This window comes from Cyphellophora europaea (assembly GCF_000365145.1).
Source record: "Cyphellophora europaea CBS 101466 unplaced genomic scaffold supercont1.1, whole genome shotgun sequence".
NCBI classification, from domain to species: Eukaryota; Fungi; Ascomycota; class Eurotiomycetes; order Chaetothyriales; family Cyphellophoraceae; genus Cyphellophora; species Cyphellophora europaea.
The window spans coordinates 3,392,508-3,411,994 of NW_008481797.1; the positions used below are offsets into that span (position 1 = coordinate 3,392,508).

A 19,487-nucleotide genomic window follows, 5' to 3' on the forward strand; every position below is an offset into this window, starting at 1 on the left:
ACCATATTGGTGGATATTCGTGATGTTGGAGTCGCCCGCGCATCTCTCCACTAGCTTGCTTCTAGTGGCGGAGCTGTGATATCTCGCGCCTTCCTTCAAAACCATCTGCCACCCACCACGACGCTCTCCTCCTCCTCACTGTTGTCCTTCCTTTTTGTACCTTATTCTCCCTTTGCAGGCAGGTTAGCTTGCGTCCTTTCGTTAATCATGGTCTTGAACCGACCTCACGCTCTTTTGGCTGCGGCCACCCTTTTGCAGTTCACCTCTGCCTCCATCGCCGCCCCCCCGGCCGGTGAGGAGGTGGTTGTGACCAAGACTGTCACCAATACTCACACCATCTGCCCCGCAACAACCAAGCCTCCCGTCTGCTCCCCATCAGGAGGTCTTATTGACAAGATTGGCGATACGATCGGCGACATCATTCCTGGCATTGGAGGTGAGGGATGGGGCAACAACAAGCCCCAGGACCCTAAGGAGGATGCCGACCTGTGGCAGAGCTGGCTCGACAGAATGAGCAAGGATGCTGCTGATATCGCCTCGTCGATCGGGCACGCGAAGCCTACCTGGGGTGACTGGAAGCCCACTCCTACGGGCGATGACGGCCCTGGCCCTACCGGTGGCTCTTCCACCACCTCCGGCTCCGGCACCAACCCAACAAATCCCTCCGGCTTCGCGAAAGAGTGCACAGAACCTATCAAAGGCAAGCCCCAGAACAAGTGCAACAAGGCTGGCAGCCGATCCAAATGGTGCGACGGCAAGTCCATCGACTCCGACTACTACAAGGACTACGACTCTGGCAACACTTGCAAGTACACTCTTGAGATCACCAACACCACCCTCAGCTTCGATGCTGGCCCACAAATCTCCTTTGCCGTCAACGGCCAGACCCCAGGTCCCGTCATTGAGTGCAACTGGGGTGACTGGGTTGAGATCAAGGTCATCAACAAGCTCCAGAACAACGCCACCACCATCCACTGGCACGGTATCCACCACAAGGGCACCAACGACCAGGACGGTGTTCCCGGTGTGTCTGAGTGCGCTGTTGTTCCTGGTGGCTCTCGCACCTACGCTTTCCGTGCCAGCTCCTATGGTACTGCCTGGTACCACTCTCACTTGCTCGCTCAGTACGGTGATGGTATCCGTGGTCCCATGATCATTCACGGTCCCGCCACCGCTGACTACGACATTGATATGGGCCACGTCATGGTCACCGACACCTTCCCTGCTGGCACTGCTTTCGCTCAGGCTGACCGCATTGCCCACTTTGGCCAGGCTGGTCTCGTCACCAACAACTACCTGCTCAACGGTAACAACAAGTCTCCCTCCGCTGGCACTGGCAAGCACACTCTCTGGTCTGTCCAGAAGGGCAAGAAGCATCTGTTCCGTTTCATCAACGGTGCTGCCATGGAGATGTACTCGATCCGCTTCGATAACCACAAGATGAAGGTCATCGCTGCCGACTTTGTGCCCATTGAGCCCTATGAGACTGAATGGCTCAACATCGCCTGCGGTCAGCGCTACGATGTCATCGTCGAGATGGACCAGCCCTCGTCCAACTACTTCCTCCGTGCTGTTACCCAGACTTCTTGCCCTTCGACCCCTGTTAACGATGGTCTGGGCTTCGCCAACGGTATCATCCACTACGATGACTCCGTCCTGGCTCTGCCCAACTCCACCTTTGGCAACCGCACCAAGGCGTCCTTTGCTACCTGCGTTGACGAGCCCATTGGCAAGCTGGTGCCCCACCTCAAGAAGACCGCTGGCTCCGTTGAGCTGTTCACCGATGGCCAGAAGGCCCTCCCTGCTGGTCGCATTGCTCAACCTGGTACCAACAACAACTCTGTTGTCCAGTGGTTCTTGAACAACCAGCTCATGGACATCAACTACACCCAGCCCACTCTCCAGACCCTCGCCCAGAACCCCGCCATTGTTGACAGTGTTGAGGCCACCAACGGCTCCAGCATTGTCCGCAACTCTGTCGTTCTGCACCAGAAGGGCAAGTGGTACTACTTCATCATCCGCAACCTGTTCTTCGCCTCTCACCCCATGCATATCCACGGCCACGATCTTTCTCGTAAGCTCACATCCACTCCCTCCCAACTACCTCGGCATTAACATAGCTCTAGTTCTTGGCCAGGGCAACGGTGACCCGGTCATCGCCAACCTGAACTTCGTCAACCCCATTCGTCGTGACACCATCATGCTCAACGGCTCTCCCGGTCCCGCACAGGGTGGCGGCCCAGCCGGCTACTCGGTCATCGGCTTCGAGTCCGACAATCCAGGTGCCTGGCTGATGCACTGCCACATCGTGTGGCACGTTGAGGGCGGCATGGCGCTGCAGTTCATCGAGGCACCCAAGGACATCAATGCCGGCAAGTACGCCGACAAGTCCGAGTTCAAGTCCGAGTGCGCCGCCATGACCACCTACGACGCCATCCCGGGCAACAAGAAGCCAGAGGGCACCTCCGGCCTCAAGCGCGGCCTCGAGGACATGGTGAACGCCGATGTCGTCCGTCGTGACATGAGCCGTCATGCTCACGCCCACCGCAGCTTCTAAGTCTTGAAGGGCTTAGTAGGTGGTGGTGGTGGTGTCGATAAAGCGTGCGGAGATATGCCCGTCACGAACGCAAAATACAAGGAAAGGTGCCCATCATGTTTGTTAATCCTCACAATCGGTCGGCGTCCCAAGAGTGCGTGTGACGGAGCACAGGACGATGTGTGTCTAGTGCACAAAAAACTTCACCTATACTAAAGCGAGAGGGGGTGTGGGTTCACCATGTTAAAGCCAGCTCTGTCCATGTCATAGGCCCATAATCATTTCTTGTCTGTTGCGACAGTCGCATGTCGTTAATCTATACATAGCCATATGTTTTTCTCTTCTTGCCGCCCCCCTCAGAAGAACCGTTCAATTGTTCTTTTCGAATGCGCCGTGCGTGTAGTGGACAGAGTCAAAGACGTTTGACGGCCCATGGCCTGAACGAACTGTGCTCTCCACGATGAGGGCCCGGCGGTTGCGCGTCCTAGGCCCCACAGCCGCAATTTACTGCCATGAAGTGATCGTCCAGGATCTTCCAGCCAATGTTCCTGCCGGGTACGGAGGTACCCAGCGATCTTCCGACGCAGAGCTGAAAGATCCCACCTTACGGAGTACCTGCACCCCTGACTCTGATCACTCTTGCGAGATCCGGTTTCTCCACCGACCTCACAAGCACATACGAATACGGTAAGCCAATCTCTAAGCTCCGACTCTCCGACTTCCCTTCTGTGCAGTGTCAAGCGACACACAGCCTCTGTACGAGCCACTACTCAGGCGAGAGCAACTCAGCGAACGACACTGACGCACGAGGTACCTCAAAATCTGGAAAGGAAGATTTCTCCCCAAGTCTTCGCTTCGCAAACGTCAAGGCTTCAGGGGTCAGCAAGCAGGCATCGCCCGAGAGAGCTCTGCTGGTTGGCGCGCTCCTTGGCTCAACAGATGACGGCGACCGAAAGCGCCGGGCTTCGTTAGGCTCATGTCATGGTAGCTCATGGCTGCTGGAGGAGCGGGGGGCGCAATCTGCGGAAGCGCTGCTGTACCGCGGTCCGCAGCATGCACCACATTCGTCGTTTTGGGATAGGAGGTAGCAGCCAACTGGCTACGGTGGGATAGATGTAGGATGCTCTTTCAGCTTTTCTTCCATCTGCATTATTAGGCTACACGTTGGAGCTCTTGACCGGCAGGCCTGAACAATACTAGAGCCGGTCTAAGGCCACCTACTACCGCAGGCTTTTCGTTCGTGCCGTTCGTAGCTCTCCATTCCCGAAGTATTCGCACCGACAACGCCGTACTCTCGGACACGTTCGGTCTCCAACATATCTTCGACACTAACCAAAACACAGTCTTCACCAGATCATTCCTGAGTACGCCAAGAGGCTGGAGACCTCTCCATTTTGCCTTACGCCGTTGGTACACACTGCCTCGCCACCTTCACCCCTCAAGGATAACCTCATGCACAACGAACAGCAGCACCCTACCCGGCCCCACGAGTCTCTCGTCCTCGACCCAAGCACGATGCCCCTCCAGCTTCAGATTCAGCTCGTTCTCCAATCTATCGCGCCGGATGCGCGCCATGTAGCCGAGCATGACCGCCTTGTCGCGTAGGTCGTTCGCGGCGCAGGTATTTGGCTCGCTGGTACGAACGAGGAGAGTCTTGACATGCTGACTGGAGACGATGGGGTGCGGCTTGCGGTGGCGGTGGTTGTCGCTCTCGAAGAATTCGGGCAGGCTGGTGTGCAGCCAGAGGTCGTCGATGCGCAGGAAGCGGCCCGCCATGCGAATCAGAAGGGTGAGTTCATGCTTGAGTTGCTTGCAGGCTTGCACGGATCCTGCGTAGGGTAGATCGATTTTGTAGTTCTTTGTCAAGAGGGCAGAACCCCGTTCCTCGAGGGTGGCCGCCGGTTCATCTGAGTTGTGTGTCTGGCGTCTGCATCTGACTTTGGCGGGGGAGGCGAGGAGGAAGGTCCAGATGCGCTCGCGGATCTCGAAGGGAAGAGTGAGGAGGTGTTGACAGCGGAGGCGGCGGGGAATGCGCATAGTGACTGATACGTACACTACTGCAGGTCTTATTGACTTGTTAGCAGATGTCGACTCTGACTTACGGTCGTTCTCCAACAGCGCAATCGATTTCAACAATGCTGCACCTGGATTACAGTTGCTGAGTGGGGGTAAAAAAGTCTCAGAATATGTAGCAACCATGAGAAACCTGATATGACTTCGTGGGTGAAAGTCATATAAGGCTATGGTGGTATACATCTACGACCTGCCTGGAAGCAAGTTGTCTGGCCCAGTGTGACACAGCAGGGCGATTCTAGCATGCCTGGGTTTACACTTTCTTTCTTGAACAGTGAGCTGAACAACCTGCCACAGTCCATGTTCAAGACAGCAATCATATGCTAACGTACATAGCCAAATACAAAGGCTACTGTCTCGTGGGAACAAGACTGTTTTGCTCTGCTACTGCAACAGTGCTCTAGGTTGCATTTCGAGCTTGACCTCTTCAGGCACCGAGCTAGCCTTATTGGGAATATACCTTGGTTGCCAAGACCTGGTCGCTAACAACCACAAGGCAAAAAAGGGCAGAAAGCTCCTACAGTCTCAGTGGACAAATAAACAAAAGGAAAAAAGCAAGACAACTCACCAGTTCACAACTGCTTTCGAGTCACAATTGCGAGTCAGACTGTCCTAAACAACTCCAACCCAACGATAGTCTAATGTTGGCTGACAAGCGTTAATTGCCACCGTCAATGGAGGCTGGCATGCAAGGCAACAACTACTTAGGGTGGAGCCATTTAGTATCCTGCTGAGCAGAACTGGAAGTTTGAGTCTTGGTGGGTTGTCAGTCGGAAAATTCAAATGTGTGGTATATATGGGATGCTAGGCAGGAGGGGGCTGGTGGTAGCCCTGTTGCCTGGGCAGCGATCTGTGACCTGCCAGGCCATTTCACTGTTGGCCGTCTCAGACGATAATCCGATCGTCTTATCGACACTTACCACTAGAGGCAAGCGGAAGGCCGCTTGACAGTTGTGCTCAAGCCCAACCGCTCCCACTTCCGACTGATGCTCGGTTTCCGCCATGTCGACTCCCGAGCGCAACAGCGATCATCTCTCGCGGACAGCACCGGCGACCCTTGAACCGAAACACAACGAGACCCATACCTCTCGCAATGATTCTACACAAGAGGAAGATCTTGACGCCGGAGCAAATCCCACAACAGCGACGCTCGCCACGCAGCCATCTCAAAACCCCGAAACTAGTCACACACAGTCCGAGATGGGTCGCAGCAACGGAAATGCAGCTACCGCTACGACAAACCGCCGAAGACATGCGCGAAAATGCCATTCGTCGACACCGAGGCAGAGATGGCATGGTATGGAAACGCTGGTGTTGCTCATCAACACTCTACTATAGGGGAGGTAGCAAGAACAAGTTGTGAGGAGGAATTCAATGCCGCCTTGTGCTGCGAGTTCGCATCTGCGCCCAGCGAACCCTAGTGGTCGAAGTTAGCTAAGCTGGATGGATGGAAGATCATTCGAAGGGGTCTTTGCAATGTTCTCGAATTCCATCAGGCAGCATTTGGCACACCAGCAGCATAGCGAAGCGGTTGGCACTTGTGGATTGGGTCACTTGGCAAGAGCATGAGAATTTGTACAGCTTTGGCCTCGATGCAGATAGGAACTGAGCGTTTCCCAAGTTTTCTACACGGGCGGATCAATCTCTCGGCGCGGCGGATCGATGTTGACACGATCTCGGTCCATGCGTAAGCCGCAGATGCAGCGCGCAGGATGATTCCGCACAGCGTGTGTTCATCCGTCCCAAGCTTCGATTCTCCTTCCTCGTCAAAGTGTCCCAAGCCTGTCAAAGCCGGTCCATTTGGGATTTCAGGATTCCTGCTTGAGGACATTGTGCATCAAGCAGAAGATGCATCTCACCCGCCTCTGAAGTTGGCTGTCCGATAATCTCACCAAATCCAATCGGCTAAATTTGGAAGGTCTTTCTCAGAAACTCTACGACACCCGGTGACGACGACGGCCTGCCGGTGTCCAGTCAGGCGACAACGTCCCAAAGCATGTCAGTCCCAGCTAAGAGCTCAGGTTATCCTCATGGCAAACAAGCACGATGAATCTGACACCTACTTCATCAACCACGATGCACGGCCTTGGGGCCAGTGCTGTGGAGAGTGCAAGAACACCATGCAGTCGAGCTCGGCGGCGCAGAAAGGTCTGCCGAAGAACAGCATCGATTGCCTTCAAGCTTGACTCGTAGTGAACTTGATTGGAATTACCAGAAAAAGATGGAAAGGTTACCTCGTGGCATGACCGTTGCTGCTCGTAGTTTTTCGCACCTTCAAATTTTTTCGGGTCGTCTGTGTCATCAAGTAAACCGAGATCACGGCATCTCGCGGCGATATGAGTGGCTTTGCGCGACTGCTGTCAGTGTTTGACGAGCTGCCAGTAAAAAGCGTGACCCGTATCAGGAGGACATGGCTCTGCTTCGTACGTTTCGCGGTAGAATTGGAGAATCGTGGCATTCTCATGCTTGGCAGGATGGTGGTGGCGTGGGTGACGATACCGTGCTCCCTACGCGCCCCACGACAGAGCGCAGTATACGAGCGCCACCCCCCAAGCTCAGCATCCATCCGAGCATAGAACTCGGCAGGTGAGACGCCTCCTTTCTCGTAATCTTTAAGAGCACGCTCAAACGCCCTAAGGTCACGCGAGCTCCAGCGGCATAGCCGCAGGCGCTCAAATAGTGGTACGCGGGTATTGAGAACTCTCACAAACGACGGAGCAAGAAGATGTGGCACCTCTTTTTGGAAAGCATTGACAAAATGATCGGTGGCTGCGATCACCTTCATCCAATCTGGCTTTCAGGTACCGCCGCTAACATTGTCCAGCTTGTCGAGCTCTTCGGCTGGTGGAAGTGTGGAGCTGGTAGAGCTGGTAGAGTTGGCGGAGTTGGTGTTGTTCTACTAAGGCTGGCCGGGCCCGCAAGAAAACCTCCCATCAACACCATAAGTGTCTCATTGGTGGCGAGTACAAGCTCGAGGACGATTTGTTGCTCGTCAAGCATGGAATGGTCAGCCATACAGAGGAAGTTGTAATCCATATACTTCGGTGCTTGTCTATAAGGTCGAAGCCGCTGGCATAGGCGATCCTTTGTTGCAGAATCTTTTGGATCAGCTACACGGTCTTCCTCGTGATCAGTCTCTTGGGCCCATCCGAGAAGCGGGGCGTGGCCCTGTAAGAAGCGTATGTGCTGATCGCCGGTTTCTCCAGCATAGCCGTTATGCTGAAGCTCGACAGGCACATCATCTTGTGGCTCTCTCGATGCCAATATGTAGATGACAGGGCCGCGAGAGATATCTGAAATGTCTTCGGCTTCAACTTGCTTGGCAAGCATACTCGGGATAGATGATCAAGGGCAGGCTGACGAGTCCTCAACAGTGACATAGCCACCAGGGGTCGACAATAATGACGTGGGGGGTCCTCGAGCTCACGTCTCATCAGGACTCCAGAGCCTCTGCCATGGTTCCGGAGAGGCCGCCCGTCAATCTCATCGACCCCTTTTGAGGTCCGACGTGGTCATGCCAGAAAGCCCCCAACTAGCGTCATCAGAGTTTCGTTGGTGGCAAAACCGAGTTCAAGGATGATTTGGTCGTCCAGGAAGCCGGAATGGTCGGCCATGAAAAAAGCATCGTAGCCGTCGTAGTGCTGAGCTTGTCGATAGAGACGCAACTGCTTGACCTTCCCACTTTTCGACGCCGAATCCTTGGGGCCGGTCTGAAGGGCTTCTTTCCGCACATCCTTGGACTGTTGGGCCGAGCTAATCTGTGGTTGATGACCGGTCAGGAAACGGTGGAGCTCGTCAGCAGACTTGTCATCCCAGCCGCCAGAACACAGATCGGTTGACATGGAATCTCTGGCCCCTTTGAGAAATATGGTCCAGATTGCCGGCCGATGAGACATCTTGGAAGTTTGATCGTCTTTTTCAAGCTCTGCGAGCATCTTCGGGAAGGTTGATACCGTTATGAAGGAAGGGTCCAGAAGCAGTTGACGTGCTTTGGGAAGGAAAGGATGAGCACGTAGAAGCTTGAAGCTCTCAAAAGTCTCCAATGAGGTCCAAATCGATCGGAAGAAGCACTGAGTCATTGGAGGGTTGAGGTGCGTGCTGTGGTCTCGCGTAAAGGGCACGCTAAATCAGTTGTCTATGAGTCGAGACCACATCGTTTGAGTTAGGAACGGAGGCTCGACATGGAGGCTATCGGCGTAGTGGATGATACGGCTCTTGGTAGCTGATAGGAGCGTTGAGGTGCGAATGGTCAAATCGGCATCTAACTTCCCATTAAGAGTCTTAGGCAGTAGCTTGGTCGAAACTCGCAGTCTCCATGAGGAGGTGGGCACGCTTGAGGCGTTGCGACCACACCGAGACTGTGGTGCAGCTGTTGAGGTATGTGTCAGGATAGAAGATTTTCGATTTCGCCAGGAGCCCTCCCTCAACCATCGGCAGGCGTCGGAGCACTGATTTTTAACTTCTTCAGTAGTAACTCCTCTCACTTCTGCGTCACTCAGACCTCACTCCTGGCTCCTGACGCCTCGTTGCCTCGTTGCCTCATTGCCTCATCACGCTAGCGTCTTGCCACGAACGTCCGAAGCATTTGTGTGCTTCCCAACGTCTGTAACGAGGTGCGATTAACGGACCATTGCCGATGCTTGATTCAGCTCTATACATATCGGCAGTTCACTCGTATATAGCTTTGAGCGAAAAGCTGATGCTTCCACAGCATATACCTCCATGGTCTCTTACAGGACGTAACGGAAACTGATTACTTGTCCCAGGACGCCCTGGTTCCTCTCCTTTTCGTCCGTGGCCTTATTTAGCTTCCACAGCCAAAACTTTAAGCCTAGACTAGCAATGACTCCCGCGGCCAGACATGCGCACAACACGCTTCCACCGATGCGGTACATGGGCGCATCGCTCTTGGGGTAGACGTAAGCGGTGCTGATGTTCGTGCAGTTCGCTACAGCTGTGGCCAATGCAATTGACACTCCCCTTTTGCTTTTCGGGCGCGCAATGGTGCTGTTGACCCAACTGAGGATGATCTGGAAGGCGGAGAACGCTCCGATCGAGGCAAGGCAGAACGCAAAGTACCGCCCTCCAACATTGGTCACAGTCATGCCCACGATCTGGCCGACAGCGCCTAGCAACATGGCAGCGATAATATGCCAGCCCCGCTCGTTGGTTTTCGCGCTGTGCCAACTGTTGAAAAGCGAAAAGAGGAAGGCCGCAATGTAGGGCGGTGCGGTCAACAGGAGAGTCGGCACGCGTGCGTAGCCGAGTGTTTGCACGATGGATGGGAAGAAGTAAGTGAAAGACATGCCCACGGTGCAGCACGATCTTGACTTAGGTCAGTGTCTGTACCTCGAACCGGGGTCTGCGCAACTTACTGTATAAGGACGAGGAGCCAAACTTTAGGGTCTGCAAAGCACTGCCTGAAGCCCTTCCAGACATTGCCGTTGACCTCGTCTTCTTCGTTATCGGCTTCAAGGGCAAGGCGGTGGGCAGCGAGCGCGCGTTCGGTCTCGGAGAGCCACATTGTGGTTGTGGGGTAGTTCGGTAGGAGCCAATAGGCCGGTACTGCGGCGACAACGGTAGCTATACCTTCAATGATGAAGAGCCATCTCCATGAAGCGTACCCTCCCACGCCATCCATGTTGCCGATGATGCCAGCAGCTATCAAACCTCCTACGGCACTGCTCAAGGTGTAGCCGGAATAGAAGATGGCAATGCGGAATGGGAGCTCAGAGCGTTTGTACCAGCAACTGTTATCTTAGCATGAATACCTGTACAATGTAACAGGGTGACATACCTAAGGAAGAAGATGCAACCGGGAAAGTACGGAGCTTCGGTTACTCCTAGGCGGGGTGTTAGTTGGTGTGCGGCAAAACCGTCCGAGGGCTACCATACCAACAAGGAAGCGGATCGTGACAATGCCGGCGAAGTTCTGAACGAAACCACTTGCGCCGCTGACAATCCCCCAAATAATAACAACAGTCGGGAGGTAGATCCGAGGCTTGAAGATTGAGAGGAGCATGTTGCTAGGAATCATCATGGTGATGTAGCCAGCCCACAAGACCATGATAGCGGTCTGATACTGGGTGTCAGTCAGGCCTAGATCCTCCTCAAGGCTGCCCAATCGGGCGTTCGCGATCGCATTTCTGTCCAATATGTTGAGGAGGAAGAGGAAAATGAGGATGGGAAGACAGCGGAAGTCGAGCTTGCGAACGAGCTTCTTCTCGATATCCCGGAGTTCCTCCGGAGAGTACTGGCGCAGGATCTCGGGGCGATAGTCAACCGGGATGGTAGTGACATCCTGTTGCTCGATGTTGATGGCTTCTCCGCCTTTGTTCATATCAAGGCTGCGAACGGAAGTGGGCGCCATGGTGTTAGACCGGGGAGATGCAGGTTCCTGGACAGCAAGATAGACGAGGCATTCTCCTACCTTTATAATCCGCAGTCCACATGGAGAGTGGTCAGTTTCCCCATGAGACACCCCATACTGCCCACGTTTTCCCCGATCATGGGGAGAGCGAGGTTTCCGCTGCGGCGTTTACGCCGACGAGGTATACCAAAGTATGGGGTGATTTTAGACATTTTCTGGCCAAGACGGCGAAGCTGTGGCCAGACTGTCGGTGAAAGCACCGACTGGACTAAGCCAAGCCAACGGATGGGCGCACCGCCGTGGAATGTCGACCGTATCCGTTGGAGAATCTTCCATGGCGCTCAGGGATTCGCAGCTTGGCAATAGCGGAAAGGATGTCAGCACGAGGCCGGTCAGCTCCTTGTTCAACATCGCATGCCGAAAGGGCAGTTCCAATATATATCCTTCCTCATGCGAGGGATGTGGAAAAAACGAACTTTGCGTGAAGGGCGCAGGAGAGCAGGAGATGTCTTGGCACTCAAATGGGGCTGTTGGTAAGGGGCCAGGCGGATGTTTCGCCGCGCTCAGAGGAGATGCAAAAGCGAGTACATAGTCAACGGCTCTAAAGATCGTCACTATCCCGACAGGAGATCATTCGGGGGAAATCAGCAAGATAAGCTGCTAGTATAGCCGTGATTTAAAGTGACGCCATGTAGTAGTTTGGACAGAGTACCTTCGCACTCCGTAGGGGGCTGGACTCTTGAGATGGGTGCGAGCAAAGGGTTAGGGCTTGTTAGGGGCAACCTCGCCTATAGAAGCGCCTGTAGTGCCTCTCCTGGGGTACGTTACTAAGGAGGAATGTGGTTACGCGTGTAAATAGCCATCCCTTAGACTGAGCGCCTGTCCTTTTCTCGTCGCTTGCTGAGCTTGACCTTTTGAACCCTATCGGCTCGTGTTCACAACGTCTAGCGATGCGAGCTCATCACAACAAGTCGAGGACTAGACTGCTAACGAGTATACGCCGTGCATCCTTGCCTCGGAAGAGGCGAACAGTCTGTGCTGTCCAGTGTCCACTCAGCTAAGGAGTTCACCTCCCTACTGACTTCCGAGCCAACGGGCTATGTATTCTGACGTGCTGGGTCTGGGGGCGGTCAGCCTTTGGGCGACCTGAGCGGAGTCCCTCCTGCGCTTCGAAAATTGCAGGCGCAATAGCGAATCCTGGACCTTGCATGTTGTTGTTTTCGGTGCAACACAAAGTCGGAGAGCACGTTACCCTTTATTCAGAAAATTCGGGACTGACCAGGGCCTTCAAACGCGCAGCTGGTTGAGTCCTCCGTACTGCTTGGTCCTCAAGAGGTTGAGATATTCCAAGCACCGTCAAATTAGGAGCCGTGGGAAAGCACGCCGGGTGGACTATCGCCGATGGCCCAACTCTCATCTCAATATGCTTCTCATTGCCGCGTGTACAAATATTGACCTAGCGTCGAAGATCTACACGCGGTGATGCTTACGATGGTCCGAGTGGAACCGTGGAGTTGTCATTGAGAGACCTGTTTAAGACAACCTGCTGGCGACAAGAACCCTCTCGGGGCGGAAAGGCGCGGATTGCAATTTGAGGCTGAACAGACCTCACTGACTTGCCGAGATGATAGCGCTAAACAAATTCAATCTACCATGGGCTCGCCAGATTTGTTGGTCCCCGACAAGGCGAGCTATCGGAGGAGCCAACAGCGCGACGGACAGCCCAAGACTCGAAAGCAGAAGCGCCCAATTCCCGATGCCCCGACGCGCTCACGGAAACATGATTCTGCAATCGAACTGCATTGTGTGCAGCCACGGGTACCTGCATAAGGCCAACGTGACATCAGCCAGGGGAACTGCCTGTTGCTGTCGTGGTCTTCAGGCCGCCGTGACGTGGTCCTATTTACGTTGTTCCAGGTCTTTGAAAGTCTGAACCCCAGACGGACGAGGTCTAACAATGGCCTAAGATCGGTCTAACAGTAATGGCCATGGGTGCTCTCGGCAGGTTTGATTGATGCTCATTTACGGGCTGGGGATTGGTGTTTCAAGCACACATTGGGTCTCCCACTACGCCAAGAACAGCATTGGCGCTCTTGGTCAGGGGTCAAGCGAAAGTCGATCGTGCGACGACCCCCGGACAACGCCCCCCTTCTGGTGGCCTCTTTGGCCCTCCCCTACCAATCAGCCTCGTCGTCACCGCCGCGGCTCTCTACTTGCCCACCATGGGTCAAGCGTCTGGATGGCTTGCCATTTCGTGGGTGTTTGCTCCTCAAATTTCACCAGCCTTCGATTGGGTGGGTCCCCCTCCTGATTTGCCTACCTATACAAAATGCTCGCTCTACCTCGCTGTCGGTTGCGACTCTCTCCCTTTTCCAGTGCTCCTACTCTGTCGCTCTCTTTCTCTCTTGCGGTCTAAGACCAGCATAGCCACTCATTTGTACCCTTTCAGTCATTCGTTATCACCAGCCCACCCGTTCGTGAATACCGGCGCCTCGCGGTAGATCCGTCACCAACAAACAAACACATCTCAAGAAACATCAGAAGTACATAGGACAGGTTCCTCGCGAAGCAGTGAAACACCTTCAAAATGCAGCTCAAGACTCTCACTCTAGTAGCCGCCTCTCTGGCTGTGGCCTCGGCCAACTACAACGGCACCTGGGGCGACGAGACCAAGGCCCCCGTCCTCGAGTCCACCACAGCGCCGGTCGAAAAGACCACTACCACCTCTGACAAGCCTGCGTGGACCAAGCCTGTGGATGGCGGAGAGACCGATGTCGCTGACACCACCGCTGCGAGCTCCTCTACTGTCGCATACTGGGGCGATGAGTCTTCGCTGCCTGTCGAGGGTGGCAAGACCTCGACCACTACTCCTGTCGCTATCACCAGCACCACTTCTGACAAGCCTACATGGACCAAGCCCGTGGAGGGCGGCGAGACCGATGTAGCGGATAGCACCGCTTCTTCCACCACCACTGTCGCATACTGGGGCGACGAGTCTTCCCTGCCTGTTGAGGGCGGTGAGACCTCGACCACGACCCCTGCTGCCAGCACTATCACTTCCACCTGGGGTGATTTCTCCATCCCGGTCACCGAGACCGAGAGCACCACTGTTGAGGAGGTTGTCTCCACCATCACTAAGCCCGATGGCGGCATCCAGACCACCACCATCCAGTCCACCAAGACTCTCACCAAGACCATCTACCTTACTCCCACTGGTGGTGCTGCCCCCCCTGCGTCCACTCCCGTCTCTGGCGGTGAGGGCGCTCCTCCCGCCGGTGGTCCTCCTGCGGGTGGCCAGTGCGGTGTTGTCACCCAGACTGTCACTCAAACCCAGACCGTCACTGTTCCCGCTGGTGGCTCCAAGCCCACCGGCCCTCCTGCTCCTCCTCCGGCCCCAACCACCCCGTCCGTTGAGACTGCCACCCCTGCGAAGGTCTGGCAAGACCAGCCTACCGGCTTCCAGACCTCTGCCGCTCCCGCACCATCCGCTCCTGCCCAGGGCGGCTACATGGGTATCGTCGCCGAGTGGCGCTCCAAGATGGGTCTGCCCGCTCTCGAGCTCGACACGAAGCTCCAGAACAACGCCCAGGATGCTGCCAACTCATCCGGCGGCCAGCTGAAGCACAAGCTCAACTCTGGTTCCATGGCCCAGGTCCTCGCCCCTGGCTCCATGGATGAGTTTGAGAAGATCTTCGTCGGTGGCTGGCTATGCGAGCTGCCCAACACCCCCGGCCTCGGCTCCAGCGTTTGCAACGAGATGAGCAAGGGCTGGAACTACGCTGGCCAGACTGGCCACGCCGAGATCCTCACCAGCACCAAGTACACCAAGATCGGCTGCGCAGCTGGCGATGGCATCTGCTCCTGCGACTTGGCTTAAGCGATTTGCAGGTAAAAGGGAGGAGTTTGAGCGATATGGCCATGTCACGACCGTAAGGGAGGAAGGGCACATAGGAGGAGCTTTCGGAGTGGCCACCAAGAACTTGAACATGCTGTTTCTTTCGATCTTGTGTATCTTCAAACCAACCATTTTTCTCTTCGTTCTCATGGGACCTCTCAAGGGGCTTTGCTCTGACGCCAGACCCAGTTGGCCGGCGGCCCCAAAGATCCTATCTTACCTTGATATTCTTTTAGACGATAGATGAACAGCATGGTCACGACTTTACGAGTTCAAGAGAATGCTGACTACCTGTCGTCGACTGTCTTCCCTGCGTGAACATTTCATTCCCCAAACCAAGTACGTGCCGCGCCACCCTCTTCAAGTGACGACCTACCTTGGTGCGAAATACTTGGCACAAGCTGTTGTTCAACCCACCTTCGCATCTTGCAGCATATGCTTTCGTCGCGCGACGCCCGGTGACGAAATCTGCCTCGTAAGGTTCGAGATCGTGCCTCTTCAGCTAGGGCCGCACTCACGGCTTGCTTGAATCGTGATTCCTCGCTAGCCGCAAAATTCCCCGAGACGCTCAATGTCGAGCTTAGGCGGGGCTGACCATGCTGCCGATTCGACCATCGCCAATGCCTGACCTCGACTTTACCATTCAACTCGTTGGTATTACCCCTCTAGTTGATTCCCGGGCCCCGCCAACCCATCATCAGGCGTACTAGAGGTTGCATCTCGCGCCTCTTCCCCCCGAAACGCTGCATTTGGAGTGGGCCACGTGCTGTGTACCAGGTTCTGGAAAACGCTCGCCTACCACTGTCAGATCCAATGACGCACCCGTTCTTGTTCTGAGAGCTGCCTCTGGCGCGAGATGCTGTTATGTCATCAGCGCCCCATAGAAGTATACATACGCAGCTGTGAGTAGCCATTGCCCTGTTCTCAAGTTAAGCACCACCATCTTGCAGCTCAAGCCTTTTCTTTCTCTTGGACAAGAAGCTTCCTCTTCATACCACACCCTTTCCTATCATCCCTCCGTGTATCCACAACAATGGAATCCGTAAAATCCACACTCGCAAGCGTGCAGAACGCCATCAGCGGTAACAAGGAACACGACCCGCACTCCTCCACCATCGGGCCCCAGCACGAGTACAGCGGCCAACAACAAGTCGGCGGCAGCGGCCCCACCAGCTACAGCGACAACTCCAGCGGTGCCCACGGCGTTACCCCTAGCACCGCCCACAGCGACATCTCTAGCAGTGGCCAGGGCGTCCACGACTCTGTCACCACTGGCACGACCGGTCAGACAACATCCGACTATCAATCCGGCACCACCGGCACAACCGGTACCACAACCTCCGAGCAACACACCGGCACCACCGGCGCCCCCAACCCCAATACCAACACCACCGCCTCCGACCACCGCCACGGCGCCGGCGCTAGCGACATCGGTGGCGCCACCGATGGCATCGACCGCAGCGGCGGCGGCATCGACCTCTCCCACGCTTCCGACCAGTCCTCCCGCACCGTCGCCGGCGGCGCCCACGACGCGGCCAGCAAGGTTTCAGATGACCACAGCAGCGGCAGCAGCGGCAGCCACAGTAACCTGCCCAACGAGCTGGAGAAGACGCTGAGTGGGCCCAGGGACCCGGCGGTGCAGGGGGAGGGACATCCGAAGATGACGGGCGAGGGTCAGCCGGGGAGTCATAGTGCGTTGTTTGGGTTGACGCCTGATGGGAAGAAGCGATGAGAGCGCAATGAAGCTGCTTCGAGCTTCTGTTCTACTGGCGTCGCGTGGGCGGGCTACGGGGAAGAATGGCAAAGAACTAAGAAAACTGTGGCGTGGTGTAGTGATGGTGGTGGTGCTAGGGTTGCCTGTGTGCCAGACATATATATCGATACGATATCATTACCTACCAGATACTGCATGCCCACGTTGTACCGAAGTATTCAAGCGAAACCGTCGCCCAAGGCCATCCTCAGTCTCTGTACAGCATGCCGGGCTGTGTTGAGCCACCTCCTCGCAGGGACACCCCCGCAGAATCTCAGGCAGTGAATTCTTCTCCACCACATGCGCCAAGACCGTCCATCTCGCGACCTCACCATCACTTCGCTTGAGCTTTCACGTCTCTAGGACTGAGCTACAGCTAGACACATACACAGCCAACGTGGGAGACAGTCGAGCATAGGGACGCTATCCCCGAGGGTCATTCCGCTGCGCGCTCCAGCCGCGCCACCACCTACCCTGAGTCAAGAGGAAAATGCCCGCAGAACAGCAGCCCCAACAACCCTCATCGTCCACTGCGCCTCCAGATACAGAGAACGACATAGAGATGCCGCCACTCCGCACCCTCCACAACACCTTCACCACCGCCCTCTCCGACTTCGCCGCATCCCCCTCTCTTTTCCGTGTGCTGTACACCCACCCCCCTCGGCGACGGCCTTCCCAAGCCCCCACCCACTACCCGCAAAAGCTGTTCGTCCTCGATTCCAGCTTCAACCCGCCCTCACGCGCGCACCTCGCCGTCGCCAAGTCGGCCGTGCTGGCGTATCTGCGCGAGACCCACAGTGGTGGCAATAACAGTCGTAGGTTCAGCGAGCAGCAGCAGCAGCAGCAGCAGCAGCAGCAACAGCAGCCGCGATTACGCCTACTGCTCCTGCTGGCGACTGAAAACGCCGACAAGGCGCCTAAGCCGGCGTCGTTCCCGGACCGCGTTGCTATGATGGCCGCGATGGCGGAGGAGTTGCATGCGCAGGTGCGGCGCGAGGCGGTGGCTCTGCTTCGTGACGAAGCTGGAAGTGGAAGTCGAGGTGGAGGTGCGGCGGAGCTCGAGATCGAGATCGACGTCGACTGCGGCGTGACGAAGAAGCCTTTCTTTGTGGACAAGGCGGCAGCTATCGACGAGTCGGGCGTGTACGGATCACAGAACGAGTCCGCTGGGTTTGAGCAGGTGCATTTGGCCGGGTTTGACACGCTGGTGCGGATCTTTGACAGGAAGTATTATGGGGAGGAGGGCTTGAGGGTGCTAGATGGGTTTCTGGCGAGGCATAGGGTCAGGGCGATGTTGAGGACGGGGGAAGGTGGCAAGTATGGTGGGCAAGAGGAGCAGAGGGTGTGGTTGGATGGAATGGCGGAGAGGGAGGAGGGCGGGTTTCGGAGGGAGTGGCTCGAGAGGGTGGAGGTTGTGGAGGGGTGTGGAGAGGAGGTCGAGGACGTGAGTAGTACGAGAGTGAGGGAGGGGGTGCAGATGGGGGACTGGGGACTCGTGGAGAGCTTGGTGGGGAGCGAGGTTGCGGGCTGGATTCGGGAGAGGGGACTGTACATGGACGAGGATAAGGTGGATGGCCGAGAGAAGCTGTAGTGCTGCAATTCTATTGTGGGCGTGTCATCGGTGGAGCACGAGACGCGGTTTAGAGAGGCGTGGGTTGTGCCACTGCTATATGCAACTGGAGTGGGAGACGGGTGCTCGACAGTAGATTTGCAGTAATCGCTCGTGACGATACATATATCCCCACAAGTCAGACACGTGGTGTTGGTTATTTCCCTGCCACCGATTTCGTAGCGTATTCCTCCTTCTTGTCATTGTATCGATGGCTTGCGCTGAGAGTGACCGCAGTCGGCTACTCACACATAGTCTCGACTAGTTTCGTTGTCTCAAGGCGCACCTCTCGCCAGGAACGCAGCCCCCCAACACTCTGCGTCAATGAACTAGCATGCCTGTTCTGAGCGTGGCATCTGGTCGTCCATAACCATCTCCTTCGGATCGCATATCGGATCATGGGTGTCCACAACGCGCTCGCGCTTAGGTCGCCCCTCCGGTGAGGAGATTTGTGTAGTCTCCTCACAGCTTATCTTTCTCCTCGTCTTCCTTCCTCCGACTCCCAAACGCATATGCCAATCCACCGCCCACGACATTAGCGAGTGCCAGCCCCATCGTCGCGCCGCGAATGATGCCTCGGGTGCCAAACTTGTTCCACACCCCTTGCCTTCGCCTCCCAACAATTACTAGATACGCGCCACTCAACGCTGCCGTCGTGCCGGCGCTGTCGATTTTGAAACCCTGTAGATTCAGGTAGGTGGAGAAGAGCAGCAAAGGCGGGAAGATCATGGGCAGTCCCTGGAAAGGGCGGGCATGCTGTGCGAAGACAAAGGTGGCTAGTGCGGCAGGAGGAACGGAGGACTCTATGAGGAGGTTTAGCAGGTATGCTGGAGGCAGTCAACGGGTGGACTGAGCTGGTGGATTGTACACATGTCCAGAGGGAGAGTGTGGACTTACCTCCCCATTTTTTCGCAGAGACGATGAGAGACTCTTGCTGCTTTTTGGCGCGGACCTGCGGGTCCTCTTGCTTGTCGGCCATGTTTGTGGGTGGTCTGAGATGATTGTCACCGACAGAGCATTTTAATGAGTGGTGAAATTCATGTCGTTTGGGCAGTGGTGAAGCAGTGGTGCAGGTACCGGCGCGAACGTCATCGGTCTAGATTTGGGGGTACTCTTTCATGGGTTGCTTAGCGGGTCGCGGCGCCCGCATCTGCACAAGGCAAGTCAGTAGGCGGGAACGGCAAAAAGTAACCACCTATACAACTCCAGCAGAATTAACAACACAAACGCTTTGCCTCACGACTACTGGAG

At 55.7% G+C, this 19,487-nt stretch overlaps 8 protein-coding genes across 8 annotated transcripts; 4 read left to right on the forward strand and 4 right to left on the reverse strand.

The window, feature by feature from the left end:
- Positions 1–207: 207 nt before the first annotated feature.
- Positions 208–2,557, forward strand: HMPREF1541_01301 (uncharacterized protein; the record flags this gene model as incomplete). The annotated part of the gene is made up of 2 exons (XM_008713601.1): positions 208–2,074; positions 2,127–2,557. The coding sequence occupies 2 exons, from the start codon at positions 208–210 to the stop codon at positions 2,555–2,557; spliced, it is 2,298 nt and encodes a 765-aa protein (XP_008711823.1).
- A 1,410-nt stretch (positions 2,558–3,967) lies between these two features.
- On the reverse strand, positions 3,968–4,573 carry HMPREF1541_01302 (uncharacterized protein; the record flags this gene model as incomplete). The annotated part of the gene is made up of 1 exon (XM_008713602.1): positions 3,968–4,573. One exon carries the CDS (start codon positions 4,571–4,573, stop codon positions 3,968–3,970), a length of 606 nt encoding a protein of 201 aa, XP_008711824.1.
- A 3,548-nt stretch (positions 4,574–8,121) lies between these two features.
- Positions 8,122–8,505, reverse strand: HMPREF1541_01303 (uncharacterized protein; the record flags this gene model as incomplete). The annotated part of the gene is made up of 1 exon (XM_008713603.1): positions 8,122–8,505. One exon carries the CDS (start codon positions 8,503–8,505, stop codon positions 8,122–8,124), a length of 384 nt encoding a protein of 127 aa, XP_008711825.1.
- An 834-nt stretch (positions 8,506–9,339) lies between these two features.
- HMPREF1541_01304 (uncharacterized protein) lies at positions 9,340–10,979 on the reverse strand (the record flags this gene model as incomplete). The annotated part of the gene is made up of 4 exons (XM_008713604.1): positions 9,340–9,934; positions 9,985–10,359; positions 10,407–10,452; positions 10,505–10,979. The coding sequence occupies 4 exons, from the start codon at positions 10,977–10,979 to the stop codon at positions 9,340–9,342; spliced, it is 1,491 nt and encodes a 496-aa protein (XP_008711826.1).
- A 2,587-nt stretch (positions 10,980–13,566) lies between these two features.
- HMPREF1541_01305 (uncharacterized protein) lies at positions 13,567–14,856 on the forward strand (the record flags this gene model as incomplete). Its single annotated transcript, XM_008713605.1, has 1 exon — positions 13,567–14,856. The coding sequence occupies one exon, from the start codon at positions 13,567–13,569 to the stop codon at positions 14,854–14,856; it is 1,290 nt and encodes a 429-aa protein (XP_008711827.1).
- A 1,051-nt stretch (positions 14,857–15,907) lies between these two features.
- Positions 15,908–16,606, forward strand: HMPREF1541_01306 (uncharacterized protein; the record flags this gene model as incomplete). Its single annotated transcript, XM_008713606.1, has 1 exon — positions 15,908–16,606. The coding sequence occupies one exon, from the start codon at positions 15,908–15,910 to the stop codon at positions 16,604–16,606; it is 699 nt and encodes a 232-aa protein (XP_008711828.1).
- A 511-nt stretch (positions 16,607–17,117) lies between these two features.
- Positions 17,118–18,218, forward strand: HMPREF1541_01307 (uncharacterized protein; the record flags this gene model as incomplete). The annotated part of the gene is made up of 1 exon (XM_008713607.1): positions 17,118–18,218. The coding sequence occupies one exon, from the start codon at positions 17,118–17,120 to the stop codon at positions 18,216–18,218; it is 1,101 nt and encodes a 366-aa protein (XP_008711829.1).
- Positions 18,219–18,698: 480 nt separating this feature from the next.
- HMPREF1541_01308 (uncharacterized protein) lies at positions 18,699–19,215 on the reverse strand (the record flags this gene model as incomplete). The annotated part of the gene is made up of 2 exons (XM_008713608.1): positions 18,699–19,063; positions 19,134–19,215. The coding sequence occupies 2 exons, from the start codon at positions 19,213–19,215 to the stop codon at positions 18,699–18,701; spliced, it is 447 nt and encodes a 148-aa protein (XP_008711830.1).
- Between the last annotated feature and the right edge of the window lie 272 nt (positions 19,216–19,487).